The sequence below is a fragment of the Oncorhynchus clarkii genome, chromosome 12 (genome assembly GCF_045791955.1).
Source record: "Oncorhynchus clarkii lewisi isolate Uvic-CL-2024 chromosome 12, UVic_Ocla_1.0, whole genome shotgun sequence".
Classification (NCBI taxonomy): domain Eukaryota; kingdom Metazoa; phylum Chordata; class Actinopteri; order Salmoniformes; family Salmonidae; genus Oncorhynchus; species Oncorhynchus clarkii.
Genome location: NC_092158.1, coordinates 14,885,443 through 14,908,489, shown reverse-complemented (window position 1 = coordinate 14,908,489; position 23,047 = coordinate 14,885,443). Strand labels below are relative to the sequence as shown.

Sequence of the window (23,047 nt, the reverse complement as noted above, 5' to 3'; positions counted from 1 at the left end):
AGGAGGCTTTGCTTGAAGGGCCTATCATCACATGCATTATCTGAATTAGGCCACAGAATTATACCTATGGAGGAGCGTCTTCTATGAAGGAACTTTGAATGTCTTTGAACTTCAGAGAATTGGCTTAACATTAGACCATGGGTGGATTGCTGCATTTTATGTGGGACTGGAAAAAAATGCCTGGAATGTAAAATAACGTTATTAACCGGATCCCATGCTTTAAAAATAACGGTTCTGTTCAGGAACAGTATAGAATACTTTCATTCCCAGTTCTGATTCTGTTCCTGGAAAAAATGTATTTATTTCCCAGTTACCGGTTCTGTTCCCTGAACCGGTTCCAACCGCCGGTGCCAGTGGCTGTTTGCAATATGTAGGTGTGCATTTAACCTAATGGATAGTTCTGCAAAACGCTGTCGTTGGTTTGAATGCCTGTATACTGTACAGCCTCTGCAAACAGTCAGACACGTGCGCTTTAGATGATGATACAGCTGTAATTCAATACCATACAGCCCATTGAACACAGCAAATCTGTGCTGTTTACAACGTGCAATACCATGAACATGTGTAGGGAAGGGATGACACATAAATGAGAAGTTAATTTAAATAATGAACTATGGTATATTAAATGAGTCTTGCAGATAGATTTGTTCAGTGGCCACAGCTGAACTGAACAGATAAAAGTAGCACCACAAAAGACTAAACAGAAAGTAAACAGCGCCACTTGGAGAACCACTTCCTTGTGAACGGTTGTGTGAAAGGGTACAAACAAAAGCAGTGTTTTTATCATGATCAACAAAGAAATCTATAATGTTTTTAATATGGAAAAGTTGTGTTTGATTGAGTGTGTTTAAGAGTGTTGGTGACTAAGTGGCAGCTGGATTCACAGTCGACTAATATAGAGGACTTTGAAAACAAGTAAATTCACATGAAAAGGCTCAAAGGGAATGGCATACATTAAGGAACTGAGTGAAATCCATCCAAGAGTTGAAAAGCTTGTTTTTAATGATAAATATTACAGCTTGCTCTCATTCTTTGGTGGAATTTTCATTCGATATAACAGTTGATAAGAAACAAATACGATATGCCACTTTTCTTCAAAATTTGTGCCAGTCTGCACCACAGGTGGTAGGTATTGCTCAACCTGCTCTTATTTCCTCCATAAACTCAAGTGGAATGTTCTGGGTTCTTGGCTCCAGTGGACCAATGACACTGTGGAGGGAGGTAGACCTGGGTTCACCTACTCTTAAATCTTTCAAATACTTTTGAGTGCTTGCTTTAGCCTGCCTGGAGTGACTGGTAGGTGGGCTGGGCACTTTTGGGACTTTTTTATTGGTTCCAATGCAACAGGCAAGCTCAACCAAGCACAGCAAAACCATTTCAAAATAATTTTGAATACTATTTAAACCCAGGTTAGGAGGGAAAACTCAACGATAGCCTGTGGAGTCTGTTGGAATCTGTGTTTGTGTCCTTGTTCGTCCCTGTGCTCAGAGACTCAGACAGACCGTACGCCCTCCTCTCTCCGCTCCGACCAGAACAACGGGACTCTGTTTTCTGCCGAGGGATGGGAATTCACTCAGGCGACGTTGGCATCGCTGTACACCACGGATGCCAAGGCCAGTGTCTGAACAGCAGGAGCAACACCAAACCACACACACACACACACACCATCCAGACGCATGCACGCACGCACAAAACCACCGTGACAATCCCCCCCCATCTTTCTCATATGATACATCCTACTGTCTGGAAGAACCACCATGCCTGGTAAAACTGCAGGAATCACAGTGACATCACTTTCTCCGTCTGAAGCCCAAGACAATAAGGCAAGGCAACATGTCTTGGCAGTCCCTTAGAAATAACACTTTCACTCATGGCTTTAGGTAGTACGCAAGAAAGACTATCACCTCCCTCCCAACGCATTGTATGTGTGTGTGTGTGTGTGTGTGTATTCCCTCCATGCAGATCATGAGCACACATGCACAGTCAGTGAGTAAGCCACTCTACTCTCATCCTCATTATAAAACAGGCTCTGCTCTCATCCTCATTATAAAACAGGCTCTACTCTCATCCTCATTATAAAAACAGGCTCTGCTCCCATCCTCATTATAAAACAAGCTCTGCTGTTATCCTCATTTTAAACAAAGGCTTTTGCTCGTTGATGCCGTTCCCTTAAAACTTTTGGGATAGGGGGCAGCATTTTCACTTTTGGATGAAAAGCGTGCCCAGAGTGAACTGCCTCCTACTCAGTCCCAGATGCTAATATATGCATATTATTATTAGTATTGGATAGAAAACACTATGAAGTTTCTAAAACTGTTTGAATGATGTCTGTGAGTATAACAGAACTCATATGGCAGGCAAAAACCTGAGGAAAAATCCACACGGAAGTGGGAAGTCTGAGGTTTGTAGTTTTTGAACTCAGCCCCTATCGAATTCACAGTGGGATAGGTGTTATTTTGCACTTCCTAAGGCTTCCACTAGTTGTCAATCGTCTTTAGAATGTTGTTTCAGGCTGCTCCTGTGAAGGGGGGTCGGATGGGAGCTGTTTGACTAAGGGGTCTGCCAGCAGCCTCGTTCTCAGTCACGCGCATTTCACGAGAGGTATCTCTTGTTCCATTGCTTTTCTACAGACAATGGAAATCTCCGGTTGGAACATTATTGAACATTTATGATAAAAACATCCTAAAGATTGATTCTATACTTAGTTTGACAAGTTTGTTCGACCTGTAATATAACTTTTTGAACTTTTCGTCCGACTGGAGCTGAACGCGCTTTTTGATTTGTTTAACAAACGCCCTAACAAAAGAAGCTATTTGGACATAAATGGACATAAATGATGGACATTATCGAACAAAACAAACATTGTGGAACTGCGATTCCTGGGAGTGCATTCTGATGAAGATCATCAAAGGTAAGTGAATATTTATAATGCTATTTATGACTAATGTTGACTGCGCAACATGGCAGATATTTATTTTGGCTGGTTTGGGCTCTGAGCGCCGTTCTCAGATTATGTTTTTTTTAAATCTGACACAGCGGTTGCATTAAGGAGAAGTGTATCTAAAGTTCCATGCATAGCACTTGAATTTTCATCAACATTTATAATGAGTATTTCTGTGAATTCATGTGGCTCTCTGCAATGTCACTGCATGTTTTGGAACTACTGAACATAACACGCCAATGTAAAATAAGATTTTTGGATATGAATATGAACTTTACCGAACAAAACATACATGTATTGTGTAACATGAAGTCCTATGAGTGTCATCTGATGAAGATCATCAAAGGTTAGTGATTCATTTTATCTCTATTTGTGCTTTTTGTGACTCCTCTATTTGGCTGGAAAAATGGCTGAGTTTTTCTGTGAGTTGGTGGTGACCTAACATAATCGTTTGTGGAGCTTTCGCTGTAAAGCATTTTTGAAATCAGACACCGTGGCTGGATTAACGAGAATTGTATCTTTAAAATGGTGCCTAATACTTGTATGTTTGAGAAATTTGATTTATGAGATCTCTGTTGATTTGTATTTGGCGCCCTGCAATTTCATTGGCTGTTGGCGCTAGCGGAACCCCAGTCCTAGACAGGTTAAGCCTCCACTCTCTCAATAACTAACCCCAGTGGCAGATGAAACTCTACCCAGCCCAGGCTTGACTCTCTGGGGTTATTTACTTCCCACGTCCACCAGTCTGGGGAGACTGCCTTCCCCTCTGTGTAGTAATGGGAGTCAATGCCTTTCCTTTAAAAATAATCCGCTGGGGTCTCACCCCTCCTCCTTTCCCCCGATTTGAGTAATAATAAAATGACCTTGGCTGCAACACGGCACTGTAGACACTAGACAGAGCATCCCTCCCCAGCATCTGTACCGAATGGAGTTATGACTGACTGATAGGGACAGACGCCTAGGAAACCCACAACACATTGAGCTGCTAGCAGAGGAAGACATCGTCCAGATAACAATCCATCTAGCCATCGTCTGCCCTCTACCTAGTCCCTCGTACCTGGACGTGTAGCAATATCAGAGATACTAGCATTTCCTTTGAACCTTGAACTGTTGCAGATGTATGTCTAAGAGGAAATGCTTTGGCCCCCATTGCTGTACAGTGTCTTAGGTTTCCTGAAAAGGCGCTTTAAATCCCATGTATTATTAAGAGTAATGATTTGTTACTTCTACAGCATTATCTGATGAACATTGGTGTAAAGGCAGTGCTCAAAGTGAATAGCATCCATCGTTAAAAAGAAACGAGAGCTCTTCATCGGCCTTGATCAATTAGACATATTATATGATGTTTTGTGGGCCGTAGATTTTCTCTCCTCTTATTGAAAGATGTGTTTGAGAGGTGGCAAAAGCCATGTGTGTCTCACAGACAAACAAGGAAAGAAAGAGAGGGGGCGGGGGGAAAGTGAGGGGAGAACAAGAGATGGGGGGAGAACGAGAGAGAGAACGAGAGAGAGGGGGGGACAAGGGTGGGTGGAGAACGAGAGTGAAAGAGGGAGAGGGGGAAAGAGGGAGAAGTGAGAGGGGAGAATGAAAGAGGGAAAGAGAGAGGGTAAGAGAAAGAGGGGAGAGGAATCCAGACACCATTGTGTGGCGCTCCCGTCCCAACAGGCTGGCAGAGAGCATTCTGCGAGAAAGGTCACCTCGCCGCGCCAGGAAAGGTCAAACAAAGGGGCTGTGTCTGGTGGAACTGGCCTCCTTTTGTCACTGTCTCCATCACCACCTGTGTCACGTCTACCTTGCCATTGTAGCACCCAGTACTGTCTAGACTGCTGCGTGTGTGGCGTATACATTTACAGACTTACGTATACTAAACGGTACAATATCCATTCATGCATTTGTCTCGTCATCATGTCTCAGAGAATTACAGTGCCTTCAGAAAGAATTCATACTAAAGGTTGACCGATTAATCGGAATGGCCGATTAATTAGGGCCGATATTAAGTTTTCATAACAATCGGAAATTTGTATTTTTGGACACCGATTTGGCAGATTTTTAGTTTTTACACCTTTATTTAACCTTTATTTAACTAGGCAAGTCAGTTAAGAACACATTCTTATTTTCAATGACGGCCTAGGAACAGTGGGTTAACTGCCTTGTTCAGGGGCAGAACGACAGATTTTCACCTTGTCAGCTCAGGGGATTCAATCTTGCAACCTTACAACGTTAACTAGTCCAACGCTCTAACCACCTGCAGTAAGCCAAGGTAAGCTAGCACTGAACTTATCTTATAAAAAAAATCAATCAATCATAATCACTAGTTAACTACACATGGTTGGTGATATTACTAGTTTATCTAGCGTGTCCTGCGTTGTATATAATCGATGCGGTGCATATCGTTGCTCCAATGTGTACCTAACCATGAACATCAATGTCTTTCTTAAAATCAATACACAGAAGTATATATTTTTAAACCTGCATATTTAGCTAAAATAAATCCAGGTTAGCAGGCAATATTAACCAGGTGAAATTGTGTCACTTCTCTTGCGTTCATTGCACGCAGAGTCAGTGTATATGCAACAGTTTGGGCCGCCTAATTTGCCAGAATTTTACTTAATTATGATATAACATTGACGGTTGTGCAATGTAACAGGAATATTTAGACTAATGGTTCCGTATTTCACTGAAAGAATAAACGTCTTGTTTTCGAGATGATAGTTTCCGGATTCTACCATATTAATGACCTAAGACTCGTATTTCTGTGTGTTACTATGTTATAACGAAGTCTATGATTTGATAGAGCAGTCTGACTGAGCGGTGGTAGGCAGCAGCTGGCTCGTAAGCATTCATTCAAACAGCACCTTCGTGCATTTTGCCAGCAGCTCTTCGTTGTGCATCCAGGATTGCTCTGTTTATGACTTCGAGCCTATCAACTCCCGAGATTAGGCTGGTGTAACAGATGTGAAATGGCTAGCTAGTTAGCGGGGTGCGTGCTAATAGCGTTTCAAACGTCACGCGCTCTGAAACTTGGAGTGGTTGTTCCCCTTGCTCTGCAAGGGCCGCGGCTTTTGTGGAGCGATGGGTAACGCTGCTTCGAGGGTGGCTGTTGTCGTTGTGTTCCTGGTTCGAGCCCAGGTAGGAGCGAGGAGAGGGACGGAAGCTATACTGTTACACTGGCAATAAGATAGTGTCTATAAGAACATCCAATAGTCAAAGGTATATGAAATACAAATGGTATAGAGAGAAATAGTTATATAATTCCTATAATAACTACAACCTAAAACTTCTTACCTGGGAATATTGAAGACTTGTGTTAAAAGGGACCACCAGCTTTCATATGTTCTCATGGTCTGAGCAAGGAACTTAAACATTAGCTTTCTTACATAGCACATATTGTACTTTTACTTTCTTCTCCAACACTTTGTTTTTGCATTATTTAAACCAAATTGAACATGTTTCATTATTTATTTGAGGCTAAATTGATTTTATTGATGTATTATATTAAGTTAAAATAAGTGTTCATTCAGTATTGTTGTAATTGTCATTATTAAATTGGTATCGGCTAATTTTTGGTCATCCAATAATCGGTATCGGCGTTGAAAAATCACAATCGGTCGACCTCTAACTCCTTGACTTATTCCACATTTTGTTGTGTTACAAGCCTGAATTAAAAATGGATCTCACAACCATTAACACACAATACCCCATAATGATGAAGTCGAAACATGTTTAGACATTGTTGAAAATGTATTGAAAATGAAAAACTGAAATATAATTCACATAAGTGTTCACACCCCCATGCTATGACACTCCGGTGCATCCAATTTCCTTTGATTATCAAATCAAATCTAAATTTGTCACATGCTTTGTAAACAACTTACTTACGGGCCCTTCCCAACAATGCAGAGAGGAAAAAAGTAAAATAATATAAAAAAAGAATAACCCGAGGAATAAATACACAATGAGTAAGGATAACTTGGCTATATGTACGGGGTACCAGTCTCACTGTGCAGAGGTACAAGGTAATTGAGGTAGATAGGTACATATAGGTTGGGATAAAGTGACTAGGCAACAGGACAGATAATAAACATTAACAGCAGTGTATGTGATGAGTCAAAATAGTTAGTGCAGATTAGTTACAATTGAGTTATTTAGCAGATGTACTTATCCAGGGTGACTTACAGGAGCAATTAGGGTTTAGTGCCTTGCTCAAGGGCCCATCAACAGATTTTTCACCTAGTCGGTATGGGATTCGAACCAGCAACCTTTCAGTTACTGGCCTAAGGCTCTTAACCGCCCACTGTTCCCCGGGTGCCGAAGATGTGGATGTCGATTAAGGCAGCCCCCCGTACCTCTCTGATTCAGAGGGGTTGAGTTAAATGTGGATGACACATTTCAGTTGAATACATTCAGTTGTACAACTGACTAGGTATCCCCCTTTCCCATACTACACACACACACACACACACACACACACACACACACACACACAGTGTACACACACACACACACACACACACACAGTGTACACACACACACACACACAGTGTACACACACACACACACACACAGTAGCCTAGTGGTTAGAGCGTTGGGCCAGTAACCGGAAGGTTGCTAGGTCAAATCCCAGAGCAGACAAGGTAAAAAAATCTGTCGTTCTGCCCCTGAGAAAGGCAGTTAACCCACTGTTCCCCGGGTGCCGAAGATGTGGATGTCGATTAAGGCAGCCCCCAGTACCTCTCTGATTCAGAGGGGTTGAGTTAAATGTGGATGACACATTTCAGTTGAATACATTCAGTTGTACAACTGACTAGGTATCCCCCTTTCCCATACTACACACACACACACACACACACACACACAGTATTGGGAGGTAGAGTGAAACTCTCCAGGTCAATTAGAGCACTGGGCTTTCCCTTCCACTCTGGACCCTTCTACAGCCCCAGCTTGATACAGACCCATTTCACCGTGGACTGCAGTGCACACATTCACTTAACCACACACGTCCACATGTGCCACAAGCACACACATTAGGAATTTCAACACTATACTACAAGACTACATTTCATTCAAACTTGATCTACTTCTACCCAAACCTCAGAAAAAGTACATTATGACAAAGAACATGTTAAAGATAGCCTGGTGCTAAAGATGACAGAAAACATCTGCACCTCTGGTTAGGGGTTTGAGACAGTCAGGCTGCAGGTCTGGTTAGGGGTTTGAGACAGGCTGTAGGTCTGGTTAGGGGTTTGAGACAGTCAGGCTGCAGGCCTGGTTAGGGGTTTGAGACAGTCAGGCTTCAGGTCTGGTTAGGAGTTTGAGACAGTCAGGCTGCCGGTCTGGTTAGGGGTTTGAGACAGTCAGGCTGCAGGTCTGGTTAGGGGTTTGAGACAGTCAGGCTGCAGGTCTGGTTAGGGGTTTGAGACAGTCAGGCTGCAGGTCTGGTTAGGGGTTTGAGACAGTCAGGCTGCAGGTCTGGTTAGGGGTTTGAGACAGTCAGGCTGCAGGTCTGGTTAGGTAGGGGTTTGAGACAGGCAGGCTGCAGGTCTGGTTAGGTAGGGGTTTGAGGCAGGCTGCAGGTCTGGTTAGTGGTTTGAGGCAGGCTGCAGGTCTGGTTAGTGCTTTGAGACAGGCTGCAGTTCTGGTTAGTGCTTTGAGGCATGCTGCAGTTCTGGTTAGTGCTTTGAGGCAGGCTGCAGTTCTGGTTAGTGCTTTGAGACAGGCTGCAGGTCTGGTTAGGGGTTTGAGACAGGCTGCAGGTCAGGTTAGGGGTTTGAGACAGGCTGCAGGTCAGGTTAGGGGTTTGAGACAGGCTGCAGGTCAGGTTAGGGGTTTGAGACAGGCTGCAGGTCTGGTTAGGGCTTTGAGGCAGGCTGCAGGTCTGGTTAGTGCTTTGAGGCAGGCTGCAGGTCTGGTTAGTGGTTTGAGGCAGGCTGCAGGTCTGGTTAGTGGTTTGAGGCAGGCTGCAGGTCTGGTTAGGGGTTTGAGACAGACAGGCTGCAGGTCTGGTTAGGGCTTTGAGGCAGGCTGCAGGTCTGGTTAGTGCTTTGAGGCAGGCTGCAGGTCTGGTTAGTGCTTTGAGGCAGGCTGCAGGTCTGGTTAGTGGTTTGAGGCAGGCTGCAGGTCTGGTTAGTGGTTTGAGGCAGGCTGCAGGTCTGGTTAGTGGTTTGAGGCAGGCTGCAGGTCTGGTTAGTGCTTTGAGGCAGGCTGCAGGTCTGGTTAGTGGTTTGAGGCAGGCTGCAGGTCTGGTTAGTGGTTTGAGGCAGGCTGCAGGTCTGGTTAGTGGTTTGAGGCAGGCTGCAGGTCTGATTAGTGGTTTGAGGCAGGCTGCAGGTCTTGTTAGTGGTTTGAGGCAGGCTGCAGGTCAGGAATACAATGCTCCCATCCCAGTCTAATACAGTCCTTTGAGTGAAAGCTGCTAAAGTGAATCCATTAAAACAAAATGAGATGAGAGATGAGTGACTGAGACAGACAGGAGATATGTCCTTAACGGCATCTGATTCCCTATATAGTGCACTACTTTAGACCAGAGCCCTATTCCCTATATAGTGCACTACTTTAGACCAGAGCTCACTGGGCTATATACAGTGCCTTGCGAAAGTATTCGGCCCCCTTGAACTTTGCGACCTTTTGCCACATTTCAGGCTTCAAACATAAAGATATAAAACTGTATTTTTTTGTGAAGAATCAACAACAAGTGGGACACAATCATGAAGTGGAACGACGACATTTATTGGATATTTCAAACTTTTTTAACAAATCAAAAACTGAAAAATTGGGCGTGCAAAATTATTCAGCCCCTTTACTTTCAGTGCAGCAAACTCTCTCCAGAAGTTCAGTGAGGATCTCTGAATGATCCAATGTTGACCTAAATGACTAATGATGATAAATACAATCCACCTGTGTGTAATCAAGTCTCCGTATAAATGCACCTGCACTGTGATAGTCTCAGAGGTCCGTTAAAAGCGCAGAGAGCATCATGAAGAACAAGGAACAAACCAGACAGGTCCGAGATACTGTTGTGAAGAAGTTTAAAGCCGGATTTGGATACAAAAAGACATCCCAAGGAGCACTGTGCAAGCGCTAATATTGAAATGGAAGGAGTATCAGACCACTGCAAATCTACCAAGACCTGGCCGTCCCTCTAAACTTTCAGCTCATACAAGGAGAAGACTGATCAGAGATGCAGCCAAGAGGCCCATGATCACTCTGGATGAACTGCAGAGATCTACAGCTGAGGTGGGAGACTCTGTCCATAGGACAACAATCATTCGTATATTGCACAAATCTGGCCTTTATGGAAGAGTGGCAAGAAGAAAGCCATTTCTTAAAGATATCCATAAAAAGTGTTGTTTAAAGTTTGCCACAAGCCACCTGGGAGACACACCAAACATGTGGAAGAAGGTGCTCTGGTCAGATGAAACCAAAATTGAACTTTTTGGCAACAATGCAAAACGTTATGTTTGGCGTAAAAGCAACACAGCTGAACACACCATCCCCACTGTCAAACATGGTGGTGGCAGCATCATGGTTTGGGCCTGCTTTTCTTCAGCAGGGACAGGGAAGATGGTTAAAATTGATGGGAAGATGGATGGAGCCAAATACAGGACCATTCTGGAAGAAAACCTGATGGAGTCTGCAAAAGACCTGAGACTGGGACGGAGATTTGTCTTCCAACAAGACAATGATCCAAAACATAAAGCAAAATCTACAATGGAATGGTTCAAAAATAAACATATCCAGATGTTAGAACTGCCATGTCAAAGTCCAGACCTGAATCCAATCGAGAATCTGTGGAAAGAACTGAAAACTGCTGTTCACAAATGCTCTCCATCCAACCTCACTGAGCTCGAGCTGTTTTGCAAGGAGGAATGGGAAAAAATGTCAGTCTCTCGATGTGCAAAACTGATAGAGACATACCCCAAGCGACTTACAGCTGTAATCGCAGCAAAAGGTGGCGCTACAAAGTATTACCTTAAGGGGGCTGAATAATTTTGCACGCCCAATTTTTCAGTTTTTGATTTGTTAAAAAGGTTTGAAATATCCAATAAATGTCGTTCCACTTCATGATTGTGTCCCACTTGTTGTTGATTCTACAGTTTTATATCTTTATGTTTGAAGCCTGAAATGTGGCAAAAGGTCGCAAAGTTCAAGGGGGGCGAATACTTTCGCAAGGCACTGTATAAGGTCATGTGAGAGACAGGAAATGACTGCTAGACATATAAACAAGGAATGTACATCCTGTTTACAACTTAGGCCAGAACTTTTGTTGGTTTGTTTAGATTAGTTTTTAGCTCAGGTCAATATGAGGAGGGGGGTGGGTATTGGGAAAGGATGGTGAAGAGGAGACAGGAAAGGTAGGAGAGTGTGTGAGTCAGAAAGGAAGTGGTTTGATGCAAATCCATTACGACTCTTGTTATAAATGGACTACACAGGTTTCACATACAGGAGTGTTTGCAAACAAACACGTAGCTACAAGCCCACAAAGCCAGGTCCTGGCCGCAGCCGAGGTTCTAATGCAATTAGAATTTATCGGCTGTTTAAAATAGACAGGTTAACAGACAGCTGCTTCAATAGGTTTAGTTTGCATGAGCACGGCTAACCTTAAAATAAATCTGGTGTGGTATCCATGACGAGCCTGATCCGCTGCGATAGGGATAGGGATGGCTTCATGGTCAGGGTGACCTCATGGTCAAGGTGACCTCATGGTCAGTGTGACCTATACCGATTGTATGATTAGATTGTCTTTATCTGATTGCAATTTGGTTATAGAAGTTCTTCTCAAACAGAGTGCAGGCCGGGTATGTTAGTGCTCTAAATGGTGTCTGTCTATTGGCCTTTACCCAGCAGGCAGAACTGGTTGGAGTGACGTTGTCATTATTGTGTCTTTCATCACCCCATAGGCAGGTTGTGTACTGGTTGTATGGGGAAGACGTCTTTACCTGATTGCAATCTGGTTACGTGACTCAACCAAAAAAAACATAATTGAGACTTCATGTGTATAATTTAGCCTGCTGGACATGGTGTTCAGCATTCCTTGTAGATTTGGACTCAAAAGGTGGGAAAGGATGTGCGTAAAGAGGCCAGTGTCTGAGTGTTATGTTACCATAATTGGTCTACTTGGGTGTGAAGCTACATCCCCAGGCCCAGGGTTGGTGTTAGTTTGAATGTCAGTGTTGTGTTGTTACCATAAATTGCCTTGTCTGAGACAGAACAGCCCATAGGGCAGAAGCCTATCTCCTGTTTCTGTAGCATGAGGTAGCTTGATGTACAAGTACACTCCCTGGACAGGACACTAGTCTATCGTTTGCCATAGATATACATTCTATTACAAGTATTATGCCATAATCTATAGCATTTATAGCCATCATTGTTTATTATCTCCTGTACGGAGTGTGCAGCAGGTGTGTGCGTGTTGCACGGGTCAACTGTTCACCCGCCGGCAATTGTCAACAACCCATCCGCAACCGCCCCGCTATATACAGTGGGGCAAAAAAGTATTTAGTCAGCCACCAATTGTGCATGTTCTCCCACTTAAAAAGATGAGAGAGGCCTGTAATTTTCATCATAGGTACACTTCAACTATAATTAATTTATTTGCAAATTATGGTGGAAAATAAGTATTTGGTCACCTACAAACAAGCAAGATTTCTGGCTCTCACAGACCTGTAACTTCTTCTTTAAGAGGCTCCTATGTCCTCCACTCATTACCTATATTAATGGCACCTGTTTGAACTTGTTATCAGTATAAAAGACACCTGTCCACAACCTCAAACAGTCACACTCCAAACTCCACTATGGCTAAGACCAAAGAACTGTCAAAGGACACCAGAAACAAAATTGTAGACCTGCACCAGGCTGGGAAGACTGAATCTGCAATAGGTAAGCAGCTTGGTTTGAAGAAATCAACTGTGGGAGAAATTATTAGAAAATGGAAGACATACAAGACCACTGATAATCTTCCTTGATCTGGGGCTCCACGCAAGATCTCACCCCGTGGGATCAAAATGATCACAAGAACGGTGAGCAAAAATGCCAGAACCACACGGGGGGACCTAGTGAATAACCTGCAGAGAGCTGGGACCAAAGTAACAAAGCCTACCATCAAAAACACACTACGCCGCCAGGGACTCAAATCCTGCAGTGCCAGACGTGTCCCCCTGCTTAAGCCAGTACATGTCCAGGCCCGTCTGAAGTTTGCTAGAGAGCATTTGGATGATCCAGAAGAAGATTGTCATATGGTCAGATGAAACCATTCTCCCAAAATAAAACTTTTTGGTAAAAACTCAACTCGTCGTGTTTGGAGGACAAAGAATGCTGAGTTGCATCCAAAGAACACCATACCTACTGTGAAGCATGGGGGTGGAAACATCATGCTTTGGGGCTGTTTTTCTGCAAAGGGACCAGGACGACTGATCCATGTAAAGGAAAGAATGAATGGGGCCATGTATCGTGAGATTTTGAGTGAAAACCTCCTTCCATCAGCAAGGGCATTGAAGATGAAACGTGGCTGGGTCTTTCAGCATGACAATGATCCCAAACACACTGCCCGGGCAACAAAGGAGTGGCTTCGTAAGAAGCATTTCAAGGTCCTGGAGTGGCCCAGCCAGTCTCCAGATCTCAACCCCATAGAAAATCTTTGGAGGGAGTTGAAAGTCTGTGTTGCCCAGCAACAGCCCCAAAACATCACTGCTCTAGAGGAGATCTGCATGGAGGAATGGGCCAAAATACCAGCAACAGTGTGTGAAAACCTTGTGAAGACTTACAGAAAACATTTGGCCTCTGTCATTGCCAACAAAGGGCATATAACAAAGTATTGAGATAAACTTTTGTTATTGACCAAATACTTATTTTCCACCATAATTTGCAAATAAATTCATTAGAAATCCTACAATGTGATTTTCTGGATTTTTTTTCTCATTTTCTCTGTCATAGTTGACCTGTACCTATGATGAAAATTACAGGCCTCTCTCATCTTTTTAAGTGGGAGAACTTGCACAATTGGTGGCTGACTAAATACTTTTTTGCCCCACTGTATGTGTGAAAGTGAAAATCTAGTTAACATCGGTGAAGTTCTCTTTCATCTCTGCTTCTCTGGCACAGCATTTGGGGACCGGGTAGAAAATGAAATAACTCCATGCAACAAATGAAATCATTTTGACCAGTTCTAAGGGAATTAAAATCTGTGAAACAACCCAACATGTTTTTGACAACATTTAAGTTCGGCTTGGATGCATATTTTATGTGGTTGAAATATAAATCAGCATTTATGATGCTGATAAAGATTTTACCTTCCCTAACCATGCATTCCTTCTCTCAACATGCTGAAAGAAGAGAAATATTATTTCTCACTCCTGTTTGAGTCCAAATGTACATTTGGTGTATCATCTTGCTGCAAGAAATGCTTAATTTTGCAGAGTCCAGATGTCAGTTTCCATTTAACCTATCTGAACAGTACAGTTCCTTGACCTGTCATATTTGAAGTTAGTCTTGTGACTGTTGAATTTGTATAGCGCCTCAATCATCACACATAACATCTTTCCCAAACATCAGGCTGTTCTGTTTTGGCCCTCCCTGTTCCCAAAACATTTGGCACTTGTACAGATAGGACCTAAAGTTTAGGCTAACACACCAATGCCAGAAAAAAATTTATGAAAGAAAAACCTCAATGTAGCCTATCGATATGAATTGCACATGGATTTGTTATGCATTGGTTGTCTTTATTCAACCTGCCCGCCCTTCATCCGCACAGCGGATATAACCACACATTAGTGCCAGGGGCGGCAGGTAGCCTAGTGGATAAAAAATGTGAGTCTACCCACGCATCACTAGTATGTGTGTGTGTGCGGTTGGCCTACCTCCTGTGTAGTGCGAGCGGCAGGTTTGTCCTGGTGGTTGGCCAGTATGAGGAAGGGCAGGGTGCAGAGCTGGGGGTGCTGCAGTGCAGAGTGGAGCTCAGTGCGGGCCAACTCCAGGTCCTCGTCTGTGGAGGCGCTGTCCAGGATGAACACCACTCCCTGGGAACCCTGGTAGTACCGCGACCAGTACTTCTTTATCGAGTCTGCTCCTGGAGAAAAAGACAGACGGCTGTATGCATGAGCACAGGGATGGATGCTCACACACACACACACACATGCACACACACACATGCACACTGACACCCCACACAATTAGTAGTACCACCAGTTCAAATACCTCAATTAAATCAGCTCCTTCAATTGACAGACAGGGCCCCACACATGCTCTCCACAGACAAGCACACACAGACAGGGCCCCACACATGCTATCCACAGACAAGCACACACATAATATGAAAACACACACATGCTCTCTTGGCACTGGCTCCAGTATGATTTCAAATTATAACACACTGTCACAAGCTATTAGAATACTCTTAGTGCCAGTCACAACCAAACTGGTTTTTAACCGTTAGCTTCAAGAGGCTCGTTCTACATAATTCAATTGTAGGTTGATAATCCAGCAAATAAAATGGATACCTATGAGCGACAGGGACCTCCAGCAAGAAAAGGGGAAAAATGTTATGAATTTCAACATCGTTTCAATTGGAATACGTCTGGAGAACATTTTCCAAATGCTTCTACCCTCCTTTCATAAGATCTTTGTGGATAGCGCATTGTGTTGTTAAGACCTCGGGACTGCCAACTTTTAGCCTCCTGCTCTGTTGCGCTGGGGGCCGGTGGGGAAATTACATGTCTGTCTAAATGAAGTGTGTTCAACACAAAAAAAGAAGTCTGCATCCCAAATGGAACACTATACCCTGTATAGTGCACTACTTTTGGCCAGACCCCTATCGCATCCTGGGTCAAAAGTAGTGCACTATAAAAAGGGGAATAGGGTGCAATTTGGGACGCACACAAAGATTATCTTTAAAGGAGAAACAACTCAGAGCACATTAAAGCAGTTCCCTATGAGAGCCACTCTACAGCACAGTTCAAATGAACTTTCTTTTACAATGAACATATGGTTCCTTTTCTGCACAACAATTTGGGGGTACAAAAGACTCACCAGGCAGGGCATGGCTTTGGTTAGAGTGAGTGACAGAGAGGGGGAATAGAACCACAACGTCGTAGGAATAAGGTCCATTATCAGGACTCGCATTGTTAAATTACTCTCACTGAGTGTGGCTGGAAAAACAACCACTTATTTTTCTGAAATCTAAAAGAGAAAGAGGCCATGGTTTAACTCTTCCATCTCTGGGGCTATAGGAAAAGTGGACCGGACTGTAATTTAACCACGCCCACCGTCATCTCTCATTAGGATGTTATTCATTAGGGAATCAAACGGAGGAAAACAGACAAACAGGGAGGGGCTACCTGGACATGTCCAACAAGAAACACTTGTTTTAATGTTCCATTGCAAAGCACTTTAAAACATTTTGCCCTAATGAATACGATCCAGGCATGTTTATGGCTGATTCCGCCCCTCATTACAAGTGTTTACAGACGATTAGCCTACTACTCTGAGAATCCATTAAAAACTCCATCCCCCAACTTGACCATTATGCCTGCTCAAGAAATTGAGTAATATTGCGTGGGAGTATGAGCTGAAACAGCTTACAGATGAACTATTACGTATCAAAACACCTCAAATAATTGTGTGGGGGGGAATCGGGGTTAGAGGAGGGGTAGGAAGTTAAGTCTTAACTAGACCGTATTATCAAGATGAATCTATTGCTCAAGAACAGATGCTGAAAAATCTGCCAAGCATAAGAGCTTGGCTATCCATCACTACCGTGGCCTGAGAAACAATGTTGAAACCAATGTTCAAACATAATCTTGCTGAGGGGTCTTTTACAGGCTATTAGGACATCAGCAAGGCTCCCCTACACTCATAAGACCACTGGCTATTGTGTGTGTTCATCTCCCTCTCTATATATATACAGAGGTATGTACATACAGTTCCAGTTTGGACACACCTACTCATTCCAGGGTTTTTCTTTCTTTTTTACATTGTAGAATAATAGTGAAGACATCAAAACTATGAAATAATACATATGGAATCAAGGAGTAACCAAAAGAAAGTTAAACAAACCAAATATATATTTTCTTTTTCAAAGTAGCCACCCGTTGCCTTGACAGCTTTGCACACTCTTGGCATTCTCTCAACTAGCTGCATGAGGTAGTCACCTGGAATACATTTCAATTAACAGGTGTGCCTTCTAAAAAGTTGATTTGTGGAATTTCTTTCCTTTTTAATGCATTTGATCCAATCAGTTGTGTTGTAACAAGGTAGGGGTGGTATACAGAACATAGCACTATTTGGTAAAAGACCAAGTCCATATTATGGCAAGAACAGCTGAAATAAGCAAAGAGAAATGACAGTCCATCATTACTTTAAGACATGAAGGTCAGTCAATATGGAATATTTCAAAAACTTTTAAAGTTTCTTCAAGTGAGCTGCAAAAACCATCAAGCGCTATGATGAAACTGGCACTCATGAGGACCACCACAGGAAAAGTTCATTGGAGTTACCAGTCTCCGAAATTGAAGCCCAAATAAATGCTTAAAGTAAACAGACACATCTCAATGTCAACTGTTCAGAGGAGACTGCGTGAAACAAGCCTTCATGGTCAAATGGCTGCAAAGAAACCACTACTAAAAGGACACGAATAAGAAGAAGAGACGAGCAATGAATATTAGGTGGAATATTAGGTGGAAATATGTCCTTAGGTCTTATTAGCCCAAATTTTTGGTTCCAACCGGCATGTCTTTGTGAGATGCAGAGTAAGTGAACAGATGATCTCTGCATGTGTGGTTCCCACCGTGAAGCAAGGAGTGTCAAAAGCAAAGCATTTTGACACTGCTTTGCTTTTGACACTTTGCTTTTGACACTTTGCTTTTGACACCGTCTGTGATTTATTTAGAATTCAAGGCACACTTAAACAGCATGGCTACCACAGCATTCTGTAGTTAGACGCCATCCCATCTGGTTTGTGCTTAGTGGGACTATAATTTTCAAAAGGACAATGACCCAACACCTCCAGTCTGTGTAAGGGCTATTTGACCAAGAAGGAGAGTGATGGAGTGCTGCATCAGATGACCTGGACTCCACAATCACCCGACCTCAACCCAATGGTTGAGTTGGACTGCAGAGTGAAGGAAAAGCTGTTAACAAGTGCTCAGCATATGTGGGAACTCCTTCAAGACTGTTGGAAAAACATTCCAGGTGAAGCTAGTTGAGAGAATGCCAAGAGTGTGCAAAACTGTCATCATGGCAAAAGGTGGCTACATTGAAGAATCTAAAATATATTTTGATTTGTTTAACACTTTTTTTGGTTATTACATGATTCCATATGTTATTTCATAGTGTTGATGTCTTCACTATTATTCTACAATGTAGAAAACAGTAAAAGTACAGAAAAACCTTTGAATGAGTAGGTGTGTCTAAACTTTTGACTGGTACTGTTCGTATGTACAAAACTATGTGGACACCACTTCAAATTAGTGGATTTGGCTATTTCAGTCACACCCATTGCTGACATGTATAAAATCGAGCACACAGCCATGCAATCCCCATAGAACATTGACAGGAGAATGGCCTTACTGAAGAGAGTGACTTTCAACGTGGCACTGTCATAGTCAGTTCGTCAAATATTTTCCCTGCTTGAACTGCCCCGGTCAACTGTAAGTGCTGTTATTGTGAAGTGGAAACACCGGGCTAGGCCCCTTAGTCCTAGTTAAGGGACATTTTAATGTTACAGGATACAATGAAATTCTAGATGATACTGTGCTTCCAACTTTGTGGCAACAGTTTGGGGAAGGCCCTTTGCAGTTTCATCATGACAATGCCCCCTTGCACAAAGCGAGGTCCAGACAGAAATGGTTTGTCGATATCGGTGTGGAAGAACTTGACTGGCCTGCAAAGAGCCCTAACCTCAACTCCATCGATCACCTCTGGAATAAATTGGAATGCCGACTGCGAGCCAGGCCTAATCGTCCAACATCAGTTCCCGACCTCCCTAATGCTCTTCTGGCTGAATGGAAGCAAGTCCCTGCAGCAATGTTCCAACATCTAGTCGAAAGCCTTCCCAGAAGAGTGGAGGCTGTTATAGCAGCAAAGGAGGGGGGACTAACTCCATATTAACTCCATATTAAGGCATTATTATTATTATTAAAATAAAGTAGTGATCCTGACTGACCTAAGACAGGGACATTTTACTAGGATTAAATGTCATGAATGGTGAAAAACAGAGTTTAAATGTATTTGGATAAGGTGTATGTAATCTTCTGACTTCAACTGTATGTCATGGACAGATCAGGTGTTTTGTCCACTCAGTGTATATATGTAACTTTAGACGAACAGAAAACATGACTACAAGCCAGTTTACCAGAAAACATATTGCATTACAATCACGTGTGACGATAACAGAAACCACATTTTCCACAAATGGTATGACATCATGCATGGTGTGAGATTAGTATTTTCAGATGCCTGAGCCACCCACTGACTGGCTGGCTGCTACCCACTGACTGACTGGCTGTCTGCTACCCACCAACTGACTGGCTGGCTGCTAACAACCGACTGACTGACTGGCTGCTACCAACCGACTGACTGACTGGCTGCTACCAACCGACTGACTGACTGGCTGCTACCAACCGACTGACTGACTGGCTGGCTGCTACCCACTACACGCCGGCTGGCTGGCTGCTACCCACTACACGCCGACTGACTGGCTGCTACCCATTGAATGACTGACTGACTGGCTGCTACCCTCTGACTAGCTGGCTGGCTGCTACCCACTGACTGGCTGGCTGGCTGGCTGCTACCCACTGACTGACTGGCCGCTAACCACTGACTGACTGGCTGGTCGCTACCCACTGACTGGCTGGCTGCTACCCACTGACTGACTGACTGGCTGGCTGGCTGCTACCCACTGACTGGCTGGCTGCTACCCGCTGACTGCTACCCACTGGCTGGCTGGCTGGCTGCTACCCGCTACATGCCGACTGGCTGGCTGGCTGGCTGGCTGCTACACGCAGACTGACTGGCTGGCTGCTACCCGCTACACGCAGACTGACTGGCTGGCTGCTACCCACTGACTAGCTGGCTGCTACCCGCTGACTGACTGGCTGGTACCCACTGGCTGGCTGGCTGGCTGGCTGCAACCCACTGACTTGCTGGCTGGCTGCTACCCACTGCCTGGCTGGCTGGCTGCTACCTACTGGCTGCTACCCTCTGACTAGCTGGCTGGCTGCTACCCACTGACTGGCTGGCTGCTACCCACTGACTGCTACCCACTGGCTGGCTGGCTGACTGACTGGCCGCTACCCACTCGCTGGCTGGCCGCTACCCACTGGCTGGCTGGCTGGCCGCTACCCACTGGCTGGCTGGCTGGCTGGCTGGCCGCTACACACTGGCTGGCTGGCTGGCTGGCCGCTACCCACTGGCTGGCTGGCTGGCTGGCCGCTACCCACTGGCTGGCTGGCTGGCTGGCTGGCTGGCCGCTACCCACTGGCTGGCTGGCTGGCTGCTACCCACTGGCTGGCTGGCTGGCTGGCTGCTACCCACTGGCTGGCTGCTACCCACTGACTGGATTGCTGGCTAATACCCACTGACTGGATGGCTAATACCCACCGACTGGATGGCTGGCTGCTACCCGCCGACTGACTGGCTGGCTGGCTGCTACCCGCCGACTGACTGGCTGGCTGGCTGCTACACGCCGACTGGCTGGCTGGCTGGCTGCTACACGCCGACTGACTGGCTGGCTGGCTGGCTGCTACACACTGACTGACTGGCTGGCCGACTGACTGGCTGGCTGCTACACGCCGACTGACTGGCTGGCTGGCTGGCTGCTACGCGCCGACTGACTGGCTGGCTGGCTGGCTGCTACACACTGACTGACTGGCTGGCCGACTGACTGGCTGGCTGGCTGGCTGCTACACGCCGACTGACTGGCTGGCTGGCTGGCTGCTACACGCCGACTGACTGGCTGGCTGGCTGCTACACGCCGACTGACTGGCTGGCTGGCTGCTACACGCCGACTGACTGGCTGGCTGCTACACGCCGACTGGCTTGCTACACGCCGACTGGCTGGCTGGCTGGCTGCTACACGCCGACTGGCTGGCTGGCTGGCTGGCTGCTACACGCCGACTGGCTGGCTGGCTGCTACACGACGACCGGCTGGCTGGCTGCTACACGCCAACCGGCTGGCTGGCTGCTGCACGCCGACCGGCTGGCTGGCTGGCTGGCCGCTACCCACTGGCTGGCTGGCTGGCTGGCCGCTACCCACTGGCTGGCTGGCTGGCTGGCTGCTACCCACTGGCTGGCTGGCTGGCTGGCTGCTACCCACTGGCTGGCTGCTACCCACTGACTGGATTGCTGGCTAATACCCACTGACTGGATGGCTAATACCCACCGACTGGATGGCTGGCTGCTACCCGCCGACTGACTGGCTGGCTGGCTGCTACCCGCCGACTGACTGGCTGGCTGGCTGCTACACGCCGACTGACTGGCTGGCTGCTACACGCCGACTGGCTTGCTACACGCCGACTGGCTGGCTGGCTGGCTGCTACACGCCGACTGGCTGGCTGGCTGGCTGGCTGCTACACGCCGACTGGCTGGCTGGCTGCTACACGCCGACTGGCTGGCTGGCTGCTACACGACGACCGGCTGGCTGGCTGCTACACGCCGACCGGCTGGCTGGCTGCTACACGCCGACCGGCTGGCTGGCTGCTACACGCCGACCGGCTGGCTGGCTGCTACACGCCGACCGGCTGGCTGGCTGCTACACGCCGACCGGCTGGATGGGCTGCTACGCGCCGACCGGCTGGCTGCCAGTGTCCCAAATGGTACCCTATTCAGTACATAGTGCACTACTTCTTCTTTTTTTTTACCAGAGCCTGATGGGAATAGGGTACCATGTGGGACACAAACACTGGTATGGTCTGCACTAGAGCATCAGGTCTACAGTAGAGCATCAGGTCTACAGTAGAGCATCAGGTCATGCCAGATCATCAGGCAGTTCTACACTAGATCATCAGAGCTGAGAACTCCTTCCCTGGTGCGATCCACCGCCTGGTAGATAGGGACTTTCAGGTATTGTCTATCGCAATTTATCTTTACACAATTCCTCACATCCTGTTTACTCAACTCCATGTCAACTGTATTGGAGAAGGTCCCCCCCTCGGACCTTCTTTTGGGGAAAGAGGTGTGCGTGGAGAGATGATGTGAGGAATTTAGCAAATATTAAATAGAGAAACAGCCACAGACTGACAGATCACACACAGCATGATGTCATCATCCCACTGACGGGAAACAGGCTGTGAGGAATCCCTCTGCTTTGAACTCCCATATCATCTCTCCTAAAGCCACGAACAGACCGAAAACATCTCAGAGACCAACCAAAAACATCTCAGCCAGACGAACCAAAAACAATACAATCCCTAGCAGACAGACATGACTACTGTCAGGGAGATAAAGACAGAGAGCCAAACAGAAACATTACCAGTGCTGCATGACCTGGTGACCTGCAAACATCTCCCATTTCAGATTCAAACAACACAGTCCTGTCTCCCTAACTCCCAGAGACACCAAATTATTCATTATTTAGTGACGGAACTAAAAAGACAACCCCCTACCCGATATATGGAACTAAAAAGACAGAACAGCCCCCCCCCCCCGATATATGGAACTAAAAAGACAACCCCCTACCCGATATATGGAACTAAAAAGACAACCCCCTACCCGATATATGGAACTAAAAAGACAGAACAGCCCCCCCCCCCCCCCCCGATATATGGAACTAAAAAGACAACCCCCCGATATATGGAACTAAAAAGACAGAACAGCCCCCCCCCCCCCCCCGATATATGGAACTAAAAAGACAAACCCCCCCCCCCGATATATGGAACTAAAAAGACAGAACAACCCCCCCACCCGATATATGGAACTAAAAAGACAGCCCCCCCCCCCCCCCCCCCCCGATATATGGAACTAAAAAGACAAACCCCCCCCCCCGATATATGGAACTAAAAAGACAGAACAACCCCCCCACCCGATATATGGAACTAAAAAGACAGCCCCCCCCCCTGATATATGGAACTAAAAAGACAAAACAGCCCCCCCCCCCCGATATATGGAACTAAAAAGACA

General features: G+C 45.6%; 1 protein-coding gene across 1 annotated transcript in view; it reads right to left on the bottom strand.

Annotated features, from left to right (window-relative positions):
* The window catches only part of LOC139422750 (ADP-ribosylation factor-like protein 15), a 70,780-nt gene that overhangs the window by 19,950 nt on the left and 27,783 nt on the right, over positions 1 to 23,047 (bottom strand). The window contains exon 4 of the mRNA XM_071174070.1: positions 14,794 to 15,002. Within this exon, the coding sequence (XP_071030171.1) occupies positions 14,794 to 15,002 (209 nt within the window). The remainder of the gene's footprint in view (positions 1 to 14,793; positions 15,003 to 23,047) is intronic.